Source organism: Eptesicus fuscus, chromosome 4 (genome assembly GCF_027574615.1).
Source record: "Eptesicus fuscus isolate TK198812 chromosome 4, DD_ASM_mEF_20220401, whole genome shotgun sequence".
Classification (NCBI taxonomy): Eukaryota; Metazoa; Chordata; class Mammalia; order Chiroptera; family Vespertilionidae; genus Eptesicus; species Eptesicus fuscus.
In genome coordinates, this window is record NC_072476.1 from 73,472,386 (window position 1) to 73,499,009 (window position 26,624).

The 26,624-nt window shown below is 40.5% G+C and overlaps 1 protein-coding gene and 1 non-coding gene across 2 annotated transcripts in view; both read left to right on the forward strand.

Annotated features, from left to right (window-relative positions):
• Positions 1-2,035: 2,035 nt before the first annotated feature.
• Positions 2,036-2,160, forward strand: LOC129148902 (small nucleolar RNA SNORA40). Its single transcript, XR_008555933.1, has one exon. It is a non-coding gene; the product is annotated as a small nucleolar RNA SNORA40 (small nucleolar RNA).
• Positions 2,161-3,145: 985 nt separating this feature from the next.
• The window catches only part of FAM169A (family with sequence similarity 169 member A), a 47,328-nt gene continuing 23,849 nt past the window's right edge, over positions 3,146-26,624 (forward strand). Inside the window, exons 1-5 of the mRNA XM_054715172.1 lie at positions 3,146-3,191; positions 19,182-19,314; positions 20,570-20,669; positions 20,978-21,063; positions 23,228-23,399. Coding sequence (XP_054571147.1) covers positions 19,183-19,314; positions 20,570-20,669; positions 20,978-21,063; positions 23,228-23,399 — 490 coding nt within the window. The 5' untranslated portion in view covers positions 3,146-3,191; position 19,182. The remainder of the gene's footprint in view (positions 3,192-19,181; positions 19,315-20,569; positions 20,670-20,977; positions 21,064-23,227; positions 23,400-26,624) is intronic.

Sequence of the window (26,624 nt, forward strand, 5' to 3'; positions counted from 1 at the left end):
AATGGAGGGTCAACGAAGGAAATGTGTTTCTTCCATTCACTAAATAAAACTTCTAACTGCTCCGGAACCTAAAAAACACCTTGGAGAGCAATTACCCTTAACTGATGTGAAAAGTGCCCTCACGTTTGCTCAGTGGTTAGAGCGTTGGCCCACAGATCGAAGGGGTTCAATTCCTGGTCAAGGGCTCCATTGCAGGTTCATCCCTGCCCAGGTGGGGGCACATGCGGGAGGCAACCAATCAATGTGTCTCTCTCACTTAGATGTTTTTTTTTTTCTCTCTCTCTCCTCCTTCCCTCCTACTCTCTCTAAAAGTCAATAGAAAAAAATATCCTCGGGTGAGGATTAAACCAACAAACAAACGTGAAAGGTTTGTTGTTGTTGTTTTTGTTTTAGTTTTCAAAAACTAACAGATTATACAATTTTGCTTAATATAGATCAAAGGAAGTCTTACAAGTTTTCTTTCTTAGAGTTTAATTCTCTCTTCATGTCCAGGAAAATAATACTAAATGTAAGAAATCTTTTCAACATGAAGACACTGGGTATTTAGTATGTTTTGGGACTTTGAAAGTACAATTCAATCATATGGCAGGCGGTTTTGTGCCCAGGAAAGGTGGCGTTGTATACCGGGTAAGGGAGTGTGCCCTGAGCCAACTGCCAGGCTATTAGCCATGTGGCTGCGGGCAAATTGCTTAGTTTCTCTGTGTGCCTCCGTCTCCTCTTAGGTAAACCGGGGATAACATCAGTAAGTACCTCGAAGGATGGTTATAAAGATTAAATGAAATTAACTTCCACAAAGAAGTTAACAAAGTGCTTGGTAATGTGTTAGCAGTCAAAAACAGCCCTTATTTAGCCATTAGGAATTCCTCTTTCCATTGCAATTTAAGGGCTTTCTTCTGGGTCATTTGTACCAGCGACCTCCAAAATCTAGTGTTGTGGCAAGCTTCTCTTAAGATGGTCCCAATCTCCTTAAAACATATATTTAAAAAATGCAAGAAGAACTCTTAACATGTTTCCTTCTACTTGTAAGCTAACAAAATAATAAAGCAAGCATATGAAACAAAGCCAAGCAATAATCTTTTACTCTGTGAGAAATTGGCATTAATGGGTCCATTTCAAAAAGGAGCGGGGGGGGGCAGCCATTCCAGAGGAAATGCGTTGCATCTCTAACTCCTTGAACCTTTGGAATGTTTGAACTGGGCCTAAAGCAACATTGTATCCCAAACAATGGTTTGCAAATAACAAGAAAGCAGACCTCCTGACTGTGCGGACTGATAATTAAAGACATTTTTCAGAATCAGTAAACAGCCATGTACAGCTAAAGAATGACAGCTTTTTAGCACAAATAGAAATTCCTTCTTTCTATTCATGTAATTATTTCTCTTCCTTTTCTCATAAAAACCCTTTGCCTTCTTCACCCCATAATTGAAACACTATTTGGGTTTCTCCCTGAATCAGTTCTTCTGGAGTAGCTATTCTTTGATTTCAAATAAAAGCTTGTTGCCTCTCACTTCGCCTTTTTTTCCCCCTTCTTTTTACTTTTAAGTTTAACAACTTTCTGCAAAACTTTTTGGTCATGATTTACAGCATGTATCAATCCGATAAAGACTTTTTTTTTTTTTTTAGTTCTTTGTCCACTAAGAGCTCATGGATTCTGAGTACGGGTAAACACACAAGCAAGATTTAATGTACCTCAAAGAGGGAAGTACATGGTTTTTCTTTCTTTAACGTGTAAAGCCGCATCCTGTAACACCTGAGATTAATTCTGATGAGTAACTGGAGGCAGAAAAGCCTATTGGATTTTTTAAAAAATATCTGAGTCAAATAAACCTCCATCAACAAGTATTGTCTGAGGCAAATTCGTAAAAGGTTGGTATTGTGATTGCTAACTATTTCTTAGGCATGAAAGGAGCAATTTCAGTTTGCTGGAGGAGCTGTTTATTTCCCAGAGTTTATGCACTAGGAAAGGACGTCTTAAAATTCTTACATACAATACTCTTCCTCAATGCATTTATTAATTAAACATATGTAAACCCATAGCACTTGTGTTTGTTTTTGTAATTTGTGGCCAAAAACTACATACAGGTGCTAAAAATAAAGCCTCTTTTGCAACCCAGAACTCACTGTTCAGTATGAGTTTTGATACATATAAGAAGGAACATGATAAAAAAAAAACCATATTTAAACCTATGACATGCATTCCTTCTAAGAAATCCACCATGCTTTACATCCTGAAGAGCTTATGGGGTGTCCTTAGCAAAGGGCCTTGGGCGCTCAGGCTGGCGAGGAGGCTTGGAGAAAGGGGAGGGAAGGGAGGTGGGGCCGGCGTCCTCCCGGGTGCGGGTTAGTTTGCCTGGACTCGATGGTGGAAGAGGAAAGGTGGACACAGGAATGTGGTGGGTCCTCGTTTTCTCGAGATGGAAGTCGAGGCTCTCGGGCTTGCCCAGCCTGTGAACGGAGCGCTCCGCTCCCCGCCCCGTGCACCCTCCGGGGTGGCAGCGGGTTAGGGAGGCGGTGGCGCGCTGAAGGCCGCATCCCGGACCCGAGGCCGGGATGGTCCCGCCCATCCCGGGCAAATCTCCGGAGGGCGGCGCGGGGCTGGGGGGCGCTCCCGGGGCTCCGCACCGGCTGACATGAAAGGGGTACGCATACCCAGCGCCCAGTCCCCGCCGCTCACCGCACCTATTTTTGTCTCTAAGCCAAGGTCACTCTCTAACACCGAGCCATCGCCCTGGGGTGGGGCGTCGCGGTCAGCCCCGGGACGGCGGCCGGGCGGGGAGCGGGGGCGAGGCGGGGGCCGCGTGGCGCCCCCCCCCCCCGGCAGCCCGAGCCCGCACCTGCCCGCGGCCAGGCCCGGAGGGAGGCCGGGCGGCGTCCCCGGCGCCGAGGAGGGGCCGCGCGGCGCGGGCGGGCGGGCGGGCGGGGGGATTGGCGGTGGGCGCGGCGCCGCGCGGCAGCGAAGGCTCGAGGCGCTGCGGCGCGAGTGCGTCACGCCCGCGGAGGGCTCGGTGGGCTGCGGCCGACCCGCCGACCAGGAGCCGGGCGTCCCGGGCGAAGGGGAGGCGGCCGCGCCCTCCCTGGCAGCCGCGAGCGCCGCGGCCAGGGCCCGGCCGGGGGTGGCCGGCGAGCAGGCTCCGGCTCCATTCATTCCCGCGGCTCCGCCTCCTCCCCCGGGCTCCGCGGGCGCGTCCGAGGTGAGTGTGCCGCCCGTGCCCGGCGGGGGCCGCGGGCTGAGGCCGAGGCCGCCCCGTCTGGCCCCCGCCGGCCCCGCGCCCCCGCACACCGCGACGCCGGCCGTCCGTCCTGGGCGGGCTCGGCCTGGCGCAGGCCCACGCCGGCCTCCGGGGCCCGGGACGCGCGTCCTGCTGCCCGCGGCGGGGCGGGCCCCGGGGGAGGGGGGCGCGGGGAGAGGAGGGGGCGTGTGGCGCCCCAGGTGCGTCGGCGCCACCATTTTGTGGGGGGGGGGCGGGGATGCCTCCTTCTCCTTCCTTCGCTCGCCCCGGATGCGTTCCGGTCCCGGCTGTGCCTGCTGAGCCCCCTCCCCTCCAGGCTCCCCACCTGGAGCCTCTCCGCTCGCGGGAAGCCTCGGCTTGGGGAGAGCCCGACCTGGGCAGGTGTGGAGCTTAAAGCTATCGGCGCTGTGCACCCACGGAGGTGGCCTCCGGGGGTGCGCTGACCACCTCCCGGACCCTGAACCGCTGCCGGACTAGGTATCGTATAGACTCACTTCTAGAATGCAGCCCATTGCAATGTTGTTCTAATGCTGAGCTGCCCGGATGCAATTTTTCGAGGCCTGGGCCCCGGGAGATCCGATGGATTGTTTTGTGGCCCTGGGATCTGCATACACTCACTCCCGTTATTATCCTTTGGGAGAAATGATGAAGCATCGAACTCGCTTTTCAGCTTCTGGAAATTGGGACGGGTCCCTTACGAGGAGTAGATTTTAGGATAGCCACCTGATGCCTGCCCCTCCCCCCCGCTTAGGGAGATCCTTGCAAAAGCTCAATTGAAATGCTCACGTGTGAGGGTTTTTTTTTTTTTAGGGCATTGGGCTACCAGAAAGGAGAAGTTGTAGTTATGATTCCGAACTGTCACACCGTTTGTCATTTTCAGGGTTCCTGAGAATTTGGTAATTCTTGTTTTAATTTATGTCGTAAATGTACGTAAGGTCCTAGCGGATTATAGTCCTGCCATTTGTGTTTTACCACAGCATCACAGACAGGGATTAAAATCTGGAATGGTGGCTGTTGCATAATACACGTATTGGGGCCCTGGAAGGAATTCACCAAAATGGATCTAGGTTTGATGAGTGTATCCTCTGCTGGCACAGATTTATTTACTGCACGTAAGATGTACAGGTTATATTTGCAAACAGTATTTTGTTTTCCTCCTACAAGAGGAAATATTTTTAGTGACTAATATGTACCAGGCTAAGTTGTTGTTGTGTGTGTGTGTTTTAGTGGAGGGTAAGGGGGAGAGGACAAGGAAATGAGATGGTGAGAGGAACCTGGGAAGTCCATTTGTGAAGACTTCTGTGCAAACAAAGATGAAACATCACAGTCTTTCACAGAAAGCTTGTAGCTGACACATTGTACTACTCTCTTTGAATTTATGATGAGGATTGGCTTAGGGAATTTGGAAATATCTTCTAGGAGTAGCAACATTATCCTGCTGCATGAGTAATTATAACGTAAAATGCTTTACCTGTGGACTTAAGATTCTAAAAAGTTCTGAAATAGCCTGACCTCTGAAATAGGATTCGAATCATTATAAATAGCATCATTTCTTTAATAAAGGTACAATATGCATCAAACATAGGGCTTAACTGATTTGGAGAAAACAAAATATTTTACAAGTAGGTGCTTTTGAGAGTAAAATTTTAATGTTACCCTCCTAATTAAATTACTGTAAACTTTTCTGATTCGGTGAAGACTCTTCCACTAATTCTTCTACAAACAAAGTGATTCATGTCATGTACCATCCTTCGAAGAAATGTTATGCCTCTCATTAATGACATGTTTGTTCTGTGGGAAGAATTATGGAGGTGAAAGGGACCTTGCACATTGAGAGATGAGTCATGTTTTAGGGAATTTAAGTAAGCAAAGATTGTCTTCTACAGATGGAAGGTGCCCTGATTGGACCTATGCTAGGTGGATGGGGAATGAGATTGTTCTGTCCGGCAAGTTCACCGCTGAGTCAAACACATTTTACATTGATTCTCCTAATACACACATCAGAGAGGTTTATAGAATTGGTACTGTTGTATTTAATTGAGTTTGTAAGTGATCTTGGTGTGTTTTTTTTTTTTATCTTTATCATAGCTTGAAATTTTGAGCATTGTTTTACCAGTGATTGAGAAATTGAAAAGAAAAAAATCTAACATTTTTATCCATTAGCTACTACCTACGTAACCCTTTTAAAGTCTTATGTGTGTTATGTTCAGTCATCTGCCTAAAAATGCAAAAAGATTTACTTTTTAAAGGTAACGAGAACATAAGAGGATTGAGTATTAGGGCAGATGTTCAAAAAATAGTAAGGATTCTGTAGAAAGGACTGTTGGTTAGGTAAGGAAGTAAACAACACCTTCATGTTTCTTTTCATTTCTAAGATTTTTTAAAATTCTGAATTGAAAAAAGAAGTTGCACGATTGTATTTAAGGTGATTTTCTTTTTACAGGTCGTTAGGCTTCTGATCCTTTGTATATCTAAGCCTGAAATTAAATTCTAAATTTGGTATGCTTCATTGATAGTAAAGGCATTTCACAATTCTTTCCGACAACAATGAAATTACTGAGGGTTGAATTTATTAAGGAAAAGGTGTGATGATTTAAAAAGAATCAGGGAAAAGCTGATCATTTGCTAGAGACATCATACCATAATTATTAGACTCGTTGAATTTTAGAGCTGCTATGTGAGACTTTATACCAGATATATCTGCTCTGTAGGAGGGATCTACTCATCTAGCCCAACCCATTCTTTGGGCCAGAAAGTTTGTGACTTAGCATATACTTTGTTTTTGAAAAAAGAATGTCACTTTAGTTACTACTTCCACCAATGAAATGTTAGTTTTAGGCTACACAAAAGGTAGCTTTCATTTATTCAATAAACATCGAATGTCTGTGGTATGTTATGGGGCACAAAAACAAACAAATACACCCCACCCTCATGGAGGTTATAGTTTAGTAAAGTATTGTGGATTAAAATGTTAAAGATTCCATAAAACATAAATGCACAAAGACTTTTATAAATATGAATTGGTAACAAATTCATTTAGTAAATTTCATTTATTTAAAAAGTGCCAGGTTGCATTGTTGAGGGGCTGGGGACTACATTTATGGTTTGTGCGGAGGAGAGGGTTCAGTTGCTGAAAGAAAACTGAGGGGGGTGCGGGAAACTACTAAGAAGTAGAATTGGGAGAGAGTGTTGGCCAAGGAAGGAGAGGAACTTGGAAGCAGCAGAAAGTGGTCAGTTTGTCTGGCCTGTCAAGATAAAGGGGGGTGAGAATGAAAATAATCCACTGAATTAGGAAGGTGAGAGGTTATTGGAGGCTTGATGAGGAGTGATATCAGTATAGTGATCGGGGAAGAATCCCATTCAGAAACGAATAGAAGCAGAGCAAAAGTCAATAAATTTTGACTTTTTGTTCCGCTGTGATTGATAAAATAGTAAGTGGCACTAATAAGGAATTTGAGTCTAAAATCTTTTACACATACGAGAGCCAGTGCTTTCAAGGTTGGATCGGCTCCTGATATTCCTGATGGACTAACTCGGATTCTTAAATTCACAGTAGTTATGCGAAGTCAGTGTAGTTCCCCAATTCAAGCCAAATAGACACACCATAGGTTTGAACCCTGGCTTTGCTGTTTCTAGCTGCCTGACTTCTAAGGTAATTCATCTCTCTGGGCCTCAGTTCCTTCCTCCTTTGTACAAGAGTACAGGCGATCCTTGACAACACAGGTTTGAACTAAGAGAATCCACTTTTTTTTTTTTCTGTAAATCCACTTTTTTTTTTTTTTCTGTACTGTTTTTGATTGGCATTTGGGAATCAAGGATGCAAATCAAGATTGTATACATTGTCTACACCATTTTACTAGTATATAGGGGACTGCTCATGGTTCATGTCAAGTCTAGTATCATCTGAATTTCAAGGTTTCCTTCGTCTCTGTCCTGCAGTAATGGATAATGAAACAACTAATGCAATTTAGTGGATTCATTTTTCCCCCCTTAGCTGCATTTTATAGTAATTTCTCCAATAAATATTTGGTAGGCATTTTACTTTGTCAGTTTTTATGTTTCTCTTTTATTTTTTAACTTTAAAACAATCAGCTTTGTATTTATTGTGTAGTAACCATTTAACAATGCTGAAGAAAATGGATCATAGTGATTAGAACAGGCATCTAAAGTCTGAAGAGAAGGTACTGCAAAATATTTTTTAATATGTTTTTATTGACTTTAGAGAGAGAGTGGAAGAGAGTGGGAGAGAGAGAGAAACATCCATCAAGGTGCTTCCTTCATGCCCCCTATTGGGGATTGAGCCCAAAACCCGAGCACATGTCCTGAACTGGAATCAAACCAGTGGTGACCTCTTGGTGCATGGGACGACTCTCAAACAACTGAGCACACTGGCCGGATGGACATTGCAAGACTTAAAAATCTAACTCCTAAGGTTGATACATTCTATGATAATTGTTTAATCAGATGCATCATGGATTTCCTGACCTGGGAAACTGACCACCAGGTGAAATCCCTCGCTAGACAGATTGGTTAGGGGTAGAGCCTGACTGCCACATTCTGGCTGGGTGAACTTGGGTAACCCACTTAACCTCTCCACACCCAAGGCTCATTGTGAGAATGTGTTTAGGAATGCCTGCCTCCGCCCTGCCGTTGTGCTTGGTTGGTTGAGCATCGTCCCCTGCACTGAAAGGTTGTGAGTTCAGTTCCTGGTCAGGTTGCATGCCCCGGTTGCAGGCTCAATCCCCAGCAGGTGGTGTGCAGGAGGCAGCCAGTCAATGTTTCTCCCATATTGATGTTTCTCTCTTTCTCTAAAAATCAATCTTATTCTATATAATAAAACCCTAATATGCAAATCGACTGAACAGTGAAACAACTGGTCTCTATGATGCGCACTGACCACCAGGGGGCAGACGCTCAATGCAGGAGCTGCCCCTTGATGGTCAGTGCACTCCCAAGGGGGAGCACCACTTAGCCAGAAGTCGGGCTAACGGCTGGCGAGCACAGTGGTGGTGGTGGGAGCCTCTCCCACCTCCACTGCAGGCGGGCAGTAAGGAGCGAGGGGTCCCGGACTGTGAGAGCCCCGGACTACAAGAGGGATGTCTGACTGCCAGCTTAGGCCGGAGGGAATCAGGCTTAAGCAGGAAGGCGGACATCCCCCGAGGGGTCCCGGACTGTGAGAGGGCACAGGCTGGGCTGAGAGCCCCCCTCGTCCCCCCACCCAGTGAACGAATCCATGCCCCGGGCCTCTAGTAAAAATATAAGAAAAAAAAAAAACTTGCCTCATTGGGTCATTTTGAAGAATAAATGAGATAATATTGTAGAATGCTGAGCATAATACCTGGTGCAAGTTAATCCAGCAATAAATGGTAGGTGTGTTGTCATAAAACATTCTGAGTTTTAAAAAACAATTATAAATTAATTTCTGATGATACTACCTCTTTGTAAATTACTTCTTGAAGTGTAGACACATAAGTTATTAGTTAGGAGAGACATCAGAGATCTTTTGACACATCCCTACTTTTTATATGTTTGGAAAAAATGGATTATGCTTCCCTGGAGTCTGAGCCTGGTAGGATAGAAAGATGAAGACAAATGCCCTAACCGGTTTGGCTCAGTGGATAGAGCGTTGGCCTTCGGACTCAAGGGATCCAGGTTCGATTCCAGTCAAGGGCATGTACCTTAGTTGCGGGCACATCCCCAGTAGGGGGCATGCAGGAGGCAGCTGATGGATGTTTCTCTCTCATTGATGTTTCCAACTCTCTATCCCTCTCCCTTCCTCTCTGTAAAAAATCAATAATATATATATATATGTATATATGTATATATGTTGTATTGTCATGATAAGTATATTAAAAGAAGTACGCATAAGATATTTATCATAAGAGTTTCTCAGCTTGTCTCCTTTCAGTTCTTCCTATTAATACATCCTACACACTGTTGGTTAAATTGTCTTAAAACATAGCCTTGAAAGTCTCTTTCCTTAAATTGAATCCTACTTGAGTATCAAAGTCCCGACTCTTAGTTTGTATTCTTTACCTTTTTAATTGAATTTATTGGAGTGACATTGGTTCGTAAAACCATACTGTTTTCTTGGCCTTTAATGTTCTGTCCTCAGTTTATTTTCCTAGCATCCTTTCCACTACTTATCTTCGCACACTTCTCTTAATTCTCTTGGTAAATCTAACTACTTGCCATTCTCAGCATGCTTTCTGGCTTATGTTTAGCATATTCTTTATTTTTAGAGGGCCTTCCCCTCTATCTCTGCCTGTTGAAAGACAGCCTATTGCTTTTCATCTAGCAGCAGAACTTTACATGTCTTTCATCTGTGGCAGTGCTTCCTTTTGTTTATTTCCCATCACCATTTATCCCCCCCCTATACCCTCATCCACCAAATCCCCACCCTCACCCATCAATCACCATACTGTTGCCAGGTCCATGAGTAATTTCTCTTTTTTTTTCTCTTCTGTTCAATCACTCCACCCAACCCCAACCCCCACCGTACAAATTTTTGTTCAGTCATGAATTATTTATTCATTTGCTTAGTAAATATGTATTGAAGTCAGATAGGAAGGCCACTACTGCTGCCAATGAGAGGTAAGAAAATAATTTTAATTGATCTGGGCAAGCAAACCCACCTGAGTTTGCCAGAGCAAGTGTATGGGCCACAGCTGGAAGTGCAGAGTTGGAGTGGGCCTGAAAGGAAAGAGAGTGGCTAGCCTGTGGTTCAGAGGCTGCTGTTTTTCCAGTTGATACGATACTGGCGGCCCTTGGTTACATGTCTTAGTTGTGTAGTGAGAATATTAGGGAATATTTCCTAAACATTATGTGAAAATTAAGCACCAAGTTTTGTTTTGTTTTTGCTTTGTTTTGAGCTAGATGTATTTCCTTTAAAACAAAAACATCAGTTTTTCTTCAGGGTTCTAAAAGAGGTAAGCCTCTGTGATACTGTGTGTTAAAGTTATCTGTAATAATGTGCATATTGTTTAGACTGCTGTATCCTTGAAGTTTACTGTACCAAACCCATGTTAACTTGAATAAAGCACTATAAAATCAGATCTATTATATGATGAACCGAGTAAAAACAAAACAAAACAACGAATTTTAGATTGTCTAATGTTGAAATGGACAGAATTTTATGGTGTATTCATTTAAATAATTCTTAGTTTGTAAACTGCTTCTGTGGGATTATGAACAGTATTCAGTAATCTGGGTCATGAAGTACATATAGCATTGTTGGCTCAGTGTTGGTAACTTCAAAAGATGATTTGGGCTTCTACTTGAAATAAAAACAGGCAGCAGGTATGAACTCCATTTAACTTTTTGCTCCATTACCCATAAACTTGTGGGCAGTCCTTAACCATATGTAATCAAATCTTTTTCATTTACCAGAAGACCAAAAGGATGTTTGAGCAGTGTTGAGCCCACCTGAGATTTGATCATCGTAGCAGTCTGTTCAGTGGTTTCATTTTTGTTGTACTAAAAAACTCAGCTGTGAATGGGGAGAAGGATTAATCTAGGATTTAGGGCCTTGTGTAGGACAGGGATAGAGGAAGTAAGAAGCTAAGTAAGATAGAGACCAGTTGAACTGATGTAGTACAGGAGCTAGGTTAGTTAAGGAAGGAAATGATGTTAGGGAGAAAAGAAAAGAGGAATCAGGAGAAAAATCATAATAAGGTTCAGAAACAGGCTTTCTGTGTACAAGGTTGAGAGCATTGATGATTATGTTGCCTGGATACCTAACCTATAGTTTCTGTGTTGGGGAAGCAATCAGGAGAGGTAAGATCATGACTTGGATTGGTTGAGATAATTATTTGTTTTCTAAGAACTTTTTCATCTCCAACATTTTCAGATTTTTAAAATCTAACCTTTCCCCGAAAACCCTTAAATAATAGCAATAATGTATAAGAATCTTGAAATAATTTAGGAACTGAACTTATAAAATATGTTCCCCCTTTTTAAGAGTAGTGTTGACATCTAGTAATTAACATCACATAGGGAATAAATCACAATGATAGGAATTATTTTTCTAATTTGTTTTCATATTTTCTTGTTAGGTGTAGTAATTCTGTCCTGGCCCATTTGGCTCCGTTGGAGCGTCGGCCTGCGGACCTAAGGGTCTCGGGTTCAATTCCTGGTCAAGGGCACATACCTTGTACCTCGTTTGCAGGTTCCCCAGCCCTGGTGAGGGCTCATGCAGGAGGCATCCAATCAGTGTATCTCTCTCCCATCGATGTTTCTCTTTCTCTTCCACTCTCTTTGGAAATCAGTGGAAAAAATATCTTCTGGTGAGGATTAAAAGAGAGGGGGGGGGGTGTCATTCTTTCAAATAGTTACATAATTTTTCAGGAAAAGTGAATTTATGAAAGATGGATGTAAAATAGCTGATGGATATCTTAGAACTCTTCCATAAGGAAGCTGTCTGAGTATGTTTTTATATAAGTTAGCCAGGATTGATGAGCTTACCCTTTGCTTAACTTATTAATTAATTTGGACACTTTTTACACTTCATTGTCCATTCTGTGTACATTTTTGATGAGTTCACTGAAGGCAACATTAAGCTTTCTCATTCATGTAGAATCTAGTTAGGCCTTTTGGTTTATCTCATGGGCAGAGAATAAAGTGCTTGACAAAATTTGACCTGACAGCTTTACAGTTATGTAACATAGATAACAAGCTTAAAAACAACAAAAAAGAGGGAGAAGCGCATGATTTACCATAGCAACATAATTTTTCTCCAGAACTTGACCACCCTTATCTGGTCTCTCTAAACTAGCAGAATCACCATAGGGCTAGTAATTTACACACTCTTAAGTTAACCAATATTTTATTGTATTTATTGTCTAAAGTTTTACATACCAGTATGTCTCCTTTTTCCCCCATTGACCACCCCCCCTCCAGCCATTCCCACGCTGGGCAGGCCCCCACCGCCCCAGTGTCTGTGTCTATTGGTTATGCTAATATGCATGCATACAAGTCCTTTGGTTGCTCTCTACCCACCCCTCCCCTGCCATTTGTCTCTGGATCTATTCTTGTCCATCAAATTATGTTGATCATTATATCCCACATATAAGTGAGATGATGTGATATTTATCTTTCTCCAACTGGCTTATTTCACTTAGCATAATGCTCTCCAGTTCCATCCATGCTGTTGTAAACGGTAAAAGTTCCTTCTTTTTTGTAGCGGCATAGTACTCCATTGTGTAGATGTACCACAGTTTTTTAATCCACTCATCTGCTGATGGGCACTTAGGTTGTTTCCAAATCTTAGCTATGGTGAATTGTGCTGCTATGAACATAGGGGTACATGTATCCTTTCTGATTGGTGTTGCTGGTTTCTTGGGATCTAGTCCTAGAAGTGGGATCACTGGGAGAGGGAGAGGGAGAGAGAAAGAGATATCAGTTTCCTCCCATATGCACCCCGACCAGGGATCAAACCTGAAACCTAGGCATGTGCTCTGACCAGGAAACAAACTTGGTGTACTGGAGGACGCTCCAGCCAGCTGAGCCACCCAGGCGGGGCAGTTGTCAAACTGTATTCAGAAATCACAACTTCTAACTAAAGTGAAGTCCCCCCTGCCCCATAATGTTCTTTATGCAAATTTCAGAATATTTAAATTGTTGGACTTCAGTAACACAGGATGTGGTTTCATTTTGTTTGTATATATGTGTATATACACTGAGTGGCCAGATTATTATGACCACCTGACATTTGTAGGCAAATTAGCCATACACTGCATCGTATGGGATATGGAAGCCAAAGGCCTGTTCGAACACCTTTGCTGTCTGCAGTTACCAAGATAAAACGTCTCCATTTCGCACAGGAACACAAGGATTGGACAGTCGAGTATTGGAAAAAAGTCATGTGGTCCGATGAATCACGTTTCCAGTTGCATCATGCAGATGGCAGAGTGAGAATTTTGCGGAAACAGCATGGAAGCATGCACCCCACATGCATGAGTACAACCCTTCAAGCTGGTGGGGGCAGTGTTATGGTTTGGGGCATGTTTTACTGTCATGATTTGGGCCCTTTAATTCGTGTGGAACAACGTCTGAATAGCACAACATACCTAAGTATCGTTGCTGATCAAGTTCATCCTATCATGTTGATGGCGTATCCCAATGGAGATGGCTTCTTCCAACAAGACAGTGTGCCATGCCACCGTGCTCGTATTGTGCAGGAGTGGTTTCAAGAACATGAGGGAGACTTTACCTTGCTTAGGTGGCCCCCACAATCACCAGATCTCAATTCAATTGAGCATTTGTGGGACGAAGTTAAAAGAGCCATCAGGCAGCTGGTTCCACAACCATCAAATCTCATAGAACTGGACAGTGCTATTCATCAGGCATGGTGTCAGATTTCTCACATCACCTTTCAACTCTCGTGGAGTCAATGCCAAGAAGAATCACCGCAGTATTGAAGGCAAAAGGTGGCCCAACGAAGTACTGATGGGGTGGTCATAATAATCTGGCCACTCAGTGTATGTATGTGTGTGTGTGTGTGTGTGTGTGTGTGTATATGAATAATCTTTGACTAAAACCTAAAAGTGATTATTTTTCTATTGAAAAATCTGAATATAAGAATGTTTAAGAATGAAAGATAATGAATTTTTGTTTTACACTTTAATTTAGTCATACTGTATTTGCCTTTGATCTGCAGAAGTGTTGTCTTATGGTAAGCAATCCCATAGGTAGTAATGTTTTCTAAAGTGTGCAGACATACTACTGGTGATTTAGGAGAGGTCTTTAATTTGTATTCAGGTGAAAATTTTAATAATACTTAGAAATCATAAGGCTGATTAGGAAAATGTATAATCTAATATACCAAATTGGTGGTTTTGTAGGTTTTATAGTCTAAAGTGAATGAAATTTTTTTTAAGGTGAGTTTTGCGATTCTGATACAGGCTACAACATGGATGAAGTTTGAAATAAGGCAGTCTTTGTTGAGACTAGTAAAAAAGACAATTATTGTGATAACACTTATGAGATTCCTAGAATAGGCAAATTCATAGAGACAGAAAGAATGGTGGTTATCAGGGACTAGGGGGAATAGGAATGGGGAATTATTTAACGGGTACATGGTTCTGGAAAGGAAGAGTGGTGAAGGTTGTACAACAGTGTGAATATTCTTACTGCCGCTGAACTATAAATTTAGAAAGGGTTAAAATGGTAAATGCTATGTGTATACTAGGGGACTGGTGCATGAAATTTGTGCACTCGATGCGGGGGAGGGCCCTCAGCCAGGCCTGTACCCTCTCGCAGTCAGTCGGACATCCTTGGCGCTGCTACGGAGGCAGGAGAGGCTCCTGCCACCACCGCGAGCTCGGCTTCTGGCTGAGTGACGTTCCCCCTGTGGGAGCGCACTGACCACCAGGGGCAGCTCCTGTGTTGAGCGTCTGCCCCCTGGTGGTCAGTGTGCGTCATAGGTGACCGGTCGTTCCATATTAGCCTTTTATTATATAGGATTTTACCAAATTAAAAAGGGGGGGATGGGATGAGAGGTGTGTGTTTAAAAAAGTGAGTTGAGGAACATACATATTAAGTAATGATATAGACACTTGACTCACTGGAAACATTTTGATGGTGGTATGCAAATAATTGAAGTTCAGCCCACACTAGGATAGAGGAAGGATCAGTGGCTTAGGGCCATGGTCGGCAAACTGCGGCTCGCGAGCCGCGTGCGGCTCTTTGTCCCCTTGAGTGTGGCTCTTCCTCAAAATACCGCGAGTCTATTTTGAAGAAGTGGCGTTAGAAGAAGTTTAAGTTTAAAAAATTTGGCTCTCAAAAGAAATTTCAATCGTTGGACTGTTGATATTTGGCTCTGTTGACTAATGAGTTTGCCGACCACTGGCTTAGGGACACCTGGCCTGTGTTCCAGTCTCGAATTGCCGCGAACTAGCAGGACCCGTCAGACATAGTTAAAGCATGTTAGATAAAGAACCATGATACCTCTGACTATTCACAACCATTCTCTCATTCTGGGCTATGCTGCTAGGTTCTTTATTCAATATGAATAAAACTAAAACTAAAAAATAAATAAGACTAAAAAAAAAAGAAAATACTATTTAAACTTGATAATATTTAAAATCTTTTAAGGACCAGGTTGTAGTAACAGTAGGTGAAAAAGAAAATGACCCATCTATTGCTATTCCATCAGGCTCCTTTTCCTTATATGTCCATGTTGTATTCTTTGTCTAGGATGCCATATTATCTTTATGTGATTGTAATCAACAGTGCTTTTGTATACCAAGTTTTTTGCAGCAGTCCTCATATGTTAATTTGTATTTCATCCTTCATGTCATGGGCATATGGCCCTTGAAATCATTTGGTCTGGCCCTGCCAAGGCATTAGGGGTGAGTTATTAAAATGTTTGACCAAAGATAGCAGGCTAATTTTTAAGTTGATAATTTGTATAATCCAGGAATGACGTTATAAATATCCACATGGCCCTTGGCAGAAAAAAGGTTCCCCACCTCTGCTTTAGGTCATGATTACTCTTAGCAAATGAAATGTTTAAATGTGTTTCATTCATACCTCATATTCAAGAGAGGCTTTTGAGTTGGTTTAAGGAGAATACTGTGATATTAATCCTTCTTGAGCTTCATCTAGTAGGGTATATTTAATGCTCTTAATATTTTACTTAGACACAAAGCTGGGATCTTGTCTATAAGAGAGGAAAATAGTTAACAAGTGTCCTAATTATGCTTTTTTCATCTGCTGTTGACCATTTGTTTTTGTTTTTGGTTTCGTCTAAAATTTTAATCTTCATTAGAATTGTTGGATCTCACTAGAACATAATGTTCTGTTTCCTTAGTTTGCTTTTGAATATTGACTTTGATAGAGATATAAAGATTTGTCCAAAATAACAAATAAGCTTACTTCATAATAGAGCTCTGCTGTTTCATTTTGATACTTTTCTAACTATAACATCTGATTTACATAAGCTCCTGGTTGATCTCTCTTGAAATTCATAGTTGTTTTTTTCTTTTTTTCTTTTTATGTGTTGCCTGGAAATCCTGTGGTATTGCTTTTATAAATGTTTCACAAATTTTTCTTGCTTTCTCCTTTTATTTAGACATTTATATTTACTAATAGATGGGCTGTTTTTGTGTGTTCTATTTCCAGGTTTTTATTTTAAAAAATTTTAAAATCAATTTGATTAAAAATATATTTGTATAAAATTAGGTTCCCAATCATATACACCACATTTTAAAGTCCTTAGGACCAGGATTTCAGATTATGGTAAAAAAAAGTTTCTCATTATCATCATATCTTAAAAATTCAGAAAAATATATTTAACCCTAGCCAGGTAGTTCAGTTTGGAGCATTGTCCTGCATATCAAAAAGTTGTGGATTCAATCCTTGGTCGGGACATGTACAGGAAGCAACTGATCAACATTTGTCTCACACATCAATGTTTCTCTCCCCCCCACTCCCCTTCCTCGCTCTCTAAAAATCAGTAAAAATGTATCTTTGTGTGAGGATTTAAAAAATAAAAAATATATATTTAACTCTATGTAGCTGTCATTATATGTCCTGTCTTTTACATGTTTATCTCAAATTTTCATTAGGTTTTCAGTTTTTTTTTATCTACTAATATAATGTTGTGATAAAATGCTTCTCTGAAGAATTACTTCAGAGAAAAATAATTTTTATTTTCTCAGTTTTCTTCTGCCTTTCCCCTTTATTATTTTTTAAATCAAGATTGAAGAGATCATTGACAAATATAGCAGTTGGGCTCTGCAGTTTTGATTTTGGGAAAATGTGAAATAGGGAATTTTTATAACAAGATCATCTATTTTACTTTATATCTCCTTTAAGAAGTAAGTAGCTCAGACTTTGATATAGAGCATATGTTTATTTTTTATTTAACTTTTTATCATGGAAATTTTCAAGAGTACACAAATCAGAATCCTCTCTACAATGCATCTGATTGCTATGTCTCTTAAATGTCTTCTTTTTAAAATATATTTTGATTTTTTACAGAGAGGAAGGGAGAGGGATAGAGAGTCGGAAACATCGATGGGAGAGAAACATTGATCAGCTGCCTCCTGCACACCTCCTACTGGGGATGTGCCCGAAACCAAGGTACATGCCCTTGACCGGAATCAAACCTGGGACCCTTCAGTCCCCAGGCCAACCCTCTATCCACTGAGCCAAACCGGTTAGGGCTTAAATGTCTTTTAATTTACAATAGTTCCCACTCTTTAAACTCCATGCTATATACTTATTGAAGAAACTGGGTTATTCTAAATTTGACTGGCTGTATACTTAAGATGTCATTTCACATGTTTGATGGCTTCATTACGGTAGATTTGGGTTTGATTTCTAAGATGCGTATGTCTGCTTTGCTTACTTTTTTTTTTTAAATCCTCACCCAAGGACATTTTCCATTGATTTGTAGAGAGTGGAAGAGAGAGGGAAAGACAGAAACATTGATGTGAGAGAAACACATTGATTGGTTGCCTCCTGTATGAGCCTGCAAACGAGGTACATGCCCTTGACCAGAATTGAACCTTGGACCCTTTGGTCCCAGGCTGATGCTCTATCCACTGTAAATGGGGTCTTCTTACCTATTTTTACTTCATTTTTTACATTCCTGATTTATTTTCACTGGTTATTATTGTATATATGAGGGCTTAATTTCTGTGTGTAACTATATCCTGTTTTAGTATATTTTCTTATTGTTTGGAATAGTTTTTCCATTGATTCTTTTGGGTTTTCCAATTAAATATATTATTTGCAAATTGAGGTAGAGAAAGTTCCTTCCACATACACCCAAACCCAGTTGTTATGCCTCTAGGCTAATTGCATTGGCAAGTACCTATATAATGTTATACAGTGTGGAGTCATTTTTCCTGACTTTAGTGGGAAAGTGTTTAGTGTTTTACCACCAAAGTGCTGGCTTTTTTTTTTTTTTTAAACAGCTTTATGTATGAGAGGTATAATTTACATACTGCAACATTTACCCATTGGAATTGTACAATTCAATGATTTTTTTTTTTTTTAGTAAATTTATATAGTGGAGCAACCATCACTACGATGCAGTTATAGAACATTTCTATTCCAAAAAGTTCCCTTTTGTCCTTTTATAGTGACTTATAATGTTGGCAAGTATATGAGGATATATTTATGTGTGTGTACTTATATGCAAATATGTATATCCTACACCTGTATAAATATATTTATATCATTTAAAGAATTACCATTAATTCCTATTTTATTTTTAATTCAAATGAATAATGTTTAAAAGTTTTCTTTTCACGTACATTGTTAAATCAGCAGGCCAAGTTGTAGTCTGACATGGTATAGTGAAGAACTCTTTATAGTAAAACTAGAGGTCCGGTGCACAAAATTTGTGCACTGAGGAGGGGTGTCCCTCAGCCCAGCCTGCACCCTCTTCAATCTGGGACCCCTCGGGATCGGGCCTAAACCAGCAGTCAGACATCCCTCTCACAATCCGGGACTGCTGGCTTCCAACCGCTCACCTGCCTGCCAGCCTGATAATTCCCTAACTACTCACCTGCCAGCCTGATCGATGCCTAACTGCTCCCCTGCCAGCCCGATTGCCCCCAATTGCTCTCCCCTGCCAGCCTGGTCGCTCCCAACTGCCCCCCTGCCGGCCTGGTTGCCCCTCACGGCCTCCCCTGCCAGCCTGGTCACCCCCAACTCCCCTGCCTCTGCCGGCCTGGTCGCCCCTCACTGCCCCCCTGCTGGCCTGGTCGCCCCATGCAGCCTGCTGTTCAGTCTTTTGGTCGTCCCTTACTAACCCTCCTGCCAGCCTGTTGCCCCACCGCAGCCTGCTGCTTGGTCTTTCCTGTGAGGGGGTCTTGACCAATTTGCATATTACCCTTTTATTAGTATAGATATTACAATATAAAGTTTTTCTATGTGAAAAGGAAGCTAGCATTTCATATTCTGAAACATTTTTGTCCCATGTTGTTTGTTAAAGAGGATGGCATTCCCTGTGGATATGCTGGATAATTACAGTCACGAGGAATTGGAAAATTCTGCTGAAGATTATATGTCAGATCTAAGGTGTGGGGACCCTGAAAATCCTGAGTGTTTTTCTCTTCTCAATGTAACGGTAAGGTGTTCTGCAGTGATTTTTATGAGTCTTTTCAGTTGAGTTCATACATGGAATTAATATCCCTTTATTTTTTATCATTTTAAAGTGCTAACTGAACTTTTGAAATTTGTATGAGAAGACATCAGTAAAATGCATAAATATTAATTGGTTAGTACAGTAACATAATCAGGTTTTAAAAAGAAACTATAGGTTATTGCTTAATATTTGTGTTGTGTCTTTAAAATTAAGTAGTTTACCCGTTTTGCTAAGACTGGTTTCCATATTTGAGCTAACTCAAATTTTCTTTAGATTTAGAGTTTGTGATATAAGAATTTTTTTAAAAATAAAAATATCAGCAAACCACTAAATTACACATTTTTTTGTAACCTCCCCTTTTCTAAAATATTAAAATAAAACTTTCAAATTAGTAAGCTGTGATCTGTTGTTAGAATTCCACTGTGAACTTGATGGTAGGCCAATTCTCTAACATCTAGGCCTGAGATTTTTCTTCTGGAAAATTATGTTGATTTAAAGGATTCTTTATGTCTCCTCTAGTACAATATTTTATAATTCTCTGAATTGTAATATTTTCTGTAAGTGAGGAATTAGCATTGTCTTAATGAAGGCAGAAAAAATTTAAAGTATTGTATGTTTCTCCAAAAAATTACCTATCTGGTGTCTTTTACTAGAAAATAGAATCCCATCCCCTCCAATAGTCTAAATAACAGATGTAAACTATAGTTGTTTTTTAGTGACTTTATGGACCATAGCTTTATTTTGTTTTTATTTAGACTTTTGGCTTAGAACACAGAAATATTTATTGAAATAAACTTTTATTTTTCCCCTGCAAGGTAATAAATTTCCTACAAAAGGGAATTCTGATTTACTTTTTTCTTTTTTAAAATATATTTTTATTGTTTCAGGGAGGAAGGGAGAAGGAGAGAGAGATAGAAACATCAATGATGAGAGAGAATCATTGATTGGCTGCCTCCTGCTCGCCCCCTACTGGGGATCGAGCCCACAACCTAGTCATGTGCCCTTGACCGGATTCGAACCCGGGACCCTTCAGTCTACAGGCTGACGCTCTATCCACTGAGCCAAACCAGCTAGGGCTACTTTTTTTTTTTTTTAGACTAGAAATATTGTCTGTGAAATGAAGGTATATAATTAGCATTAATGTAGGAAAAGTTAATATTTTGGTAAAATCATGGTGTTTTTGTCCTATATTTTCTTCACAGATTCTTCACTAATGTTTAATCAATTGTCATTTCAGATTCCTATTAGCCTGTCAAATGTAGGCTTTGTACCTCTTTATGGTGGAGATCAGACCCAGAAAATTCTTGCTCTTTTTTCACCTGAGGACTCACTCACAGGTCTCTTTTTTGCTTAATCTTTAAAATTAGGAGTTTTTCTCCAAACAATTAGAAATTTATTAAAACATAGTTACATGAAGGAATTAAAAAAAAAAGAAAACGTGTTTCAAACTTAAATTTAGGAAAATATAATTCTTAATTGCTTACTATTAAATGTTTAATGAGTGAAATAAAAATAGTATAAATGGGGCCACATTGTACTTTAAAAGTATGGGTATACTTAAGGGTATCTATATAACCTTACCAAATAGTAATGTTATACACTTTAAGACTTAAGATTTAAATGTTGATCATTTATTCTATTTTAGCTGTGGCACTTTACCTGGCTGATCAGTGGTGGGCTATTGATGATATTGTGAAAACATCTGTCCCTTCAAGAGAGGGGCTTAAGCAGGTAATACGATCTTATAATTTTAAAAGTTTCTTTCTTAGGCCATTTCACAGTGATGTTTCCTATAAACAGTGATAGTTTTTGAAGTTATTGAGCTCCTCTCCATTTTATTGTAACCAGCTTTTATAAAACCCTTAGAGTTTCATCGTGCTAAAGGTATGTGAGAATTGGGGGAGGAAGATTGAATGCTTATGGGTTAGTTGAACTGTAGTGATTCATATCAGCTTCAGCTTCTGATTTCCTTGTTAGGTGGAGAAAAAGCTAGTTCTTCTCTGTGTGTGGTTGCTTAGGTTCTCTGTCTCTAGGAGACACTGACCAGGAAGGAAACTTGCTTATCAATAGGGTCATTTTGGGAGGTTCTCAGCAGCATACTGCAAAACTTTGTCTTTTTTTTTTTTTTTCCCCTGTCCTAATCACTAAGTTTCATAAAATACTTAGAGGAAGACACAGATGGCATCATGTCCATTCTGCATGCCACAGTGCTGAATGGGAGAACCAATCTGTGAAAGGAAGAATTAAGAAAAAAAGGAAAGATCTTACATGATGAAAGTAAATAGGGATAAATGTAGAGTAGTACCCATAGGTTCAATAAATTAACTGCACCATGTATACCATGAGGACTAAACTGAAAGAGCAGCACATAGGAGAAAGAGTGGGTGTTGATTAGAAGCAAAGGAAGGTAGGCAAAAAAGCTAATTTAAAAACCTTAAGTTTATGCAGAAAAGCCCCACTCTCTTAGCAATATCTTTAATGTTTATATCTGAAATATCTGCATGCCCATCATGAAGACAGATGTTAGGAGATCTGGAGCACTTTCATGGAAGAGGACAGGAATGGCAAAAGCACCCAAAGTTGCATTAGTCTTTTCCTTCAATTGTTTAGAATTGGTATGGAATGTAGGGGAATCTTACGGTTGTCTTCAGATATTTGTAGGCTCTGTGGATCCAGAATATCTTTGGGAAATAAATTTTAGCTCAGTATAAGGAATAATTTTATGCTGATCAGAGCTGTTCAAGGGAGTAAAAGATTGCCTTAAAGGCCCGTGAAATCATGTGGTCTGGCCCTGCCAAGGCATTAGGAGTGAGTTAATTAAATGTTTGACCAAATATAGCAGTCCAATTTTTAAGTTGATAATTTTGTATGGCCCTCGAATGATGTTATAAATAACCAAATGGCCTGTGGCAGAAAAAAGGTTCCCTGCTTTGCAAGCTAACAAGCTTTGTCATTTCATGTGTTTGGTATTGGAAATTTCCCACTAGGGATGTTTTTGAGAGTAGAGTGTATGTTAATGTTTTCTTTCTCCACTTATCTAATTAGAAGGCACTCCTATTTTTCTTTAAGGAGTCTTTATGGATAGAATTATTGTTTTTAGCAATGAAAGGTGTCTGTTGGGAAAACCCCACTGTTCGATGCCTGGAAGTTGGTAAGGGGGGTCCTGGTGACCATGTAGCCCTGCCTGTAAGAAGTGAGGCTCAGTTTCCATTCTATGGTTACCCCAAGTATGTTTTCACTAGACTTCCCGGGGCCACTATCATCCCTCATCTGGTCTGTATATGTGTGTGTGTGGCCGAAGGAGCAGGGGGGTATTCCTTATAGTTAGACAACAAAAACACAACTGTTTAATGAACATTTTACCTGGAAAGGGTGAGACAAATTCCTTTCCCCAGGAGCATTATTATTGTGTCTTTGCTCATCAAATGAGGTAATTGGTCTTAAAATATTCAGGGGATAACATGAAGCCTCTCCCCACCCTTCCTTATTATTATTTTTTAATGTGGAAGCTGAAATGGGGTGAAAACAATTGAAGCAGTAGAAGTGGTGGAGGCAGCAATTAGGGTGGCTGAGACCCCTGGTATGGGCAGCTGGAAGCAGAAAGAAAACACTGCTAAATAGGAGATGCTGGGGATTGGTGCACTGGAAACTCGTTTTGCCAGTTTTAGAATTTTGTTGAGAGGTAGTATTCGTGCATAATATGTGTGTGTAGAAATGGATTGTTATTGGTATGAATGATTAGCCTTGCCTTTGTGATAATAAAATGTTTTACAGATCATTTTGAATGCATTCAAAGTGCTTCAAATGCCGGTAAGAAGCAGGGAGCAAGGTAAATAGCATCTCTGAATTGATGCATATTATAACTGTTGTGCCTGGTGTTTGACTCTCTTTGTAGGTGAGAACTCTTGGGGAGAGAGTGGTTCTGTATGTTCTGAATCGAATTATTTATAGAAAACAGGAAATGGAGAGAAATGAGATCCCATTCCTGTGTCATAGCAGTACTGATTATGCTAAGATTCTGTGGAAGAAAGGAGAGGCCATTGGGTTTTATTCAGTTAAGCCTACAGGTGAGTCTTTAAAAGTTATTTAAACTGTGTATAATGGAAACCTTTTTAGACCCCAACTGTATCAGTATTCCTTTTAAATGAATCTTGAGTGCAAATTGAGGTGATTTTACTTAGTATTTTTAGGGGAATATTTAACTCTTTGTTACCTGTGGATCAAATGCATAGCCCTTTTCTACTCAGTGCTGCTGATTTAGCCTGACATATTAAAGGCAGCTTTGTTAATTACCATTAACAAACTACTTCAGTATACAGTATTTAGAGAATCCAAACAGCTTTGAAATTGTGAAATCTTCTAAAGTTTGGATTTCTGATCCTAAGACCCAAATATACCCTCCTCCTAAGTGATTAGAGAAACTTCATCTTGTTTTACCTGTTTGCCTGTTCATTTGCTCTCTAATTGTACTGGAGCCAGAAAGATCTAACCTGCTTACTCCATGTAAATAAATAACCAAATAGCGAAGTTGGTCTTGTTCTGTACTTTGACCAAAAGACCTTTCACTGAGAACGCTCATATTATTTTTCTGTCATTTTTGCATTTCAAACCTTCCAGACTTAGCTCATCTGGTCAGGTCCAGTGTAATGATCATATCAAATTCAATGCTGATTTGAAGAACAGTTGTGACCAATATCTTAATCACATAGTTAATACATATTTATCATGAGATTATGCATACCATCAATAAAAGGAAGGTCACTTTTTCTCCAGAATAAAATACTATGATCTAGAGTTTAAAATGGTTTTGTTGTTTAGTAAATACTTTGGTTCTCCTTTAATATTCTATTTTATTCTTTTTTTTTTAATTCCTTATTGATTAAGGTGTCACATATTTGTCCTCATCCCCCCATTCCCATCCCACACCCCTCCCCACGGATGCCCCAACCCCCTGTTGTCCTTAACCATTGGTTAGGCTCATATGCATGCACACAAGTCCTTTGGTTGATCTCTCCCCCCTCCCCCCACCCTCCCCTATCCTCCCTCTGAGGCCCGATAGTCCGATCGATGCCTCCTTGTTTCTGGTTCTGTTCTTGTTCATCAGTCTATGTTGTTCATCATTTCCCCTAGATGAGCGAGATCATATGTCACTAGATATATACTTATGAGAACTGAATGTGAGACGAGCTATAATAGTTATGCTGACAGGCAGATGGATCAGTCTGTAGTGAGTTTCTTTCTGGACCAACAGTTCTTTAGAGACCCAATTTCAATGTCCACCAGTTCCTTATGTGTACATGTCAGCACTGACCCCTCAGCTCTGGATGGTGGACAAATGGTGGTAACGGAGGTCCGACTCCCTCTGGTTTGGTCTCGGCCGGACCCAGGGGCACGGCTTTACCTATTTTATTCTTTTATAAATTTGAAAGAGGATCAATGATTCATTTAACTCCAGAAAGATATCATTATATAGGGGCAGAATAATAATGTCTGTTAAATGGAAGCTTACTGCTGCATTGCATAAAAGGCACCATGTTGTTTTTAAAATGTTTTAAAATGGCTGAGGTGTGGTTTAATTTCTTTATGCTTTATTTTATACAAGATAATTCCTATGGGAATTGGAGGCTTTTTGCTTTTCACACTGGCTCCAGGGGATTTTCCTATCTGAAATTAGCTCATAGATATTTTCATCACATATTACTTTATATTTTTTTGTTTAGAGCTTGCTTTAGATGAAAGACACACAGTTAACGGGGATAGCATTCCCCTTTTAGTATTTCTGATCAGTATTTGATTCCAGGAGTGTGTTCCTCTTCATTTTATGTGCATTTGGGGTTCGTCCTCTCCTGTGAGACCTGGCCTTTATTTTTGCTTGTTCTGGTAGTTAAGTTTTTGAGTTTTATTTTTTGGTTATTCCTCATCCAAACATTATTTTCCATTGATTTTTATTTTAATTTAATTTAATTTTTTATTGATTTCAGAGAGGAAGGGAGAAGGAGAGAGAGCTAGAAACATTAATGATGAGAGAGAACCATTGATTAGCTGCTTCCTGCACGCCCCACAGTGGGGATTAAGCCCACAACCCGGATATGTGTCCTGACTGGACATCAAACCATGACCTCTTGGTTCATAGAGTGACGCTCAACCACTGAGTCACTCTGGCTAGGCTCCATTGAATTTTAGAGAGAGTGGAAGGGAGCGGGGAGACAAAGAGAGACTGAGGAGGTAGAACCTGCAACCCAGGTACGTGCCCTTGACTGGAAATTGAACCCATGATCCTCTGGTGCTTCTCTGCTAATGCCTTACACCCTATTAATTTTTGTTCTTTCTTGCTTTATGCTCTGGCTCCCCTCTCCCAGATAATAATGGAATTAGTTGTGCTTATACTATACTAGCCTTTGAATCAGTAACCAGTTAATTTAGTCTGGAACTATTTTTTTTTTATATACAAAGGAAACCCAAACATAAAATATTTTGGAAAAACTGCCCATAACATATACTAAAACACTTTGTGATAGAAATATTTTCTACATACATATCAGGAAAAAGAACTGTACCAGCAAAATGATAAAATCTTTTTTTTTTAAATATATTTCTTTATTGATTTCAGAGAGGAAGGGAGAGGGAGAGAGAGGTAGAAACATCCATGATGAGAGAGAATCACCGATCGGTGGCCTCCTGCACGCCCCCTACTGGGGATCGAGCCCGCAACCCGGGCATGTGCCCTTGGCCAGAATCGAACCCGGGACCTTTCAGTCCGCAGGCCGACGCTCTATCCACTGAGCCAAGCCGGCCAGGGCAATGATAAAATCTTTATTAAATAAAGTTCTAGTTGAGTGAAAGCCTTATGCGATTACTTATGATCTTTTAATTAAATAGCAAATCAGTATATGGGGATAATAGTTGGGATATAAAAATAGCCTTGGTATATAAAAGGAGACTTTGTTTATGAGGTTAAATCTTATTACAGTACAGTGAAATTTAAGAAACTGTATAAATTCTTTTTTGCTTGAAGTAAGAGATCACTGTGAGGAACTTATTTATTTTTTGGATTAGATAGATGTCAGATTATTAAAAAATAGTTTCATACTCTAGTCTATTGTGTGATATTTGGCATATATGTATTGTATTCTGAAGTCAATTAAAAGAGCTGTTTTAGTACTCCAGTGGAAAGAAATGCTTCTGTTAGGAAAGTGGCAGTAGTGATAGAGAAGGAAGCAGATTTGAGGGAGATTTTTGTGTGGTGACTCCGTTGCCTGTGTGGGAAGGGATAGAAGAGTAACCAGTGATGA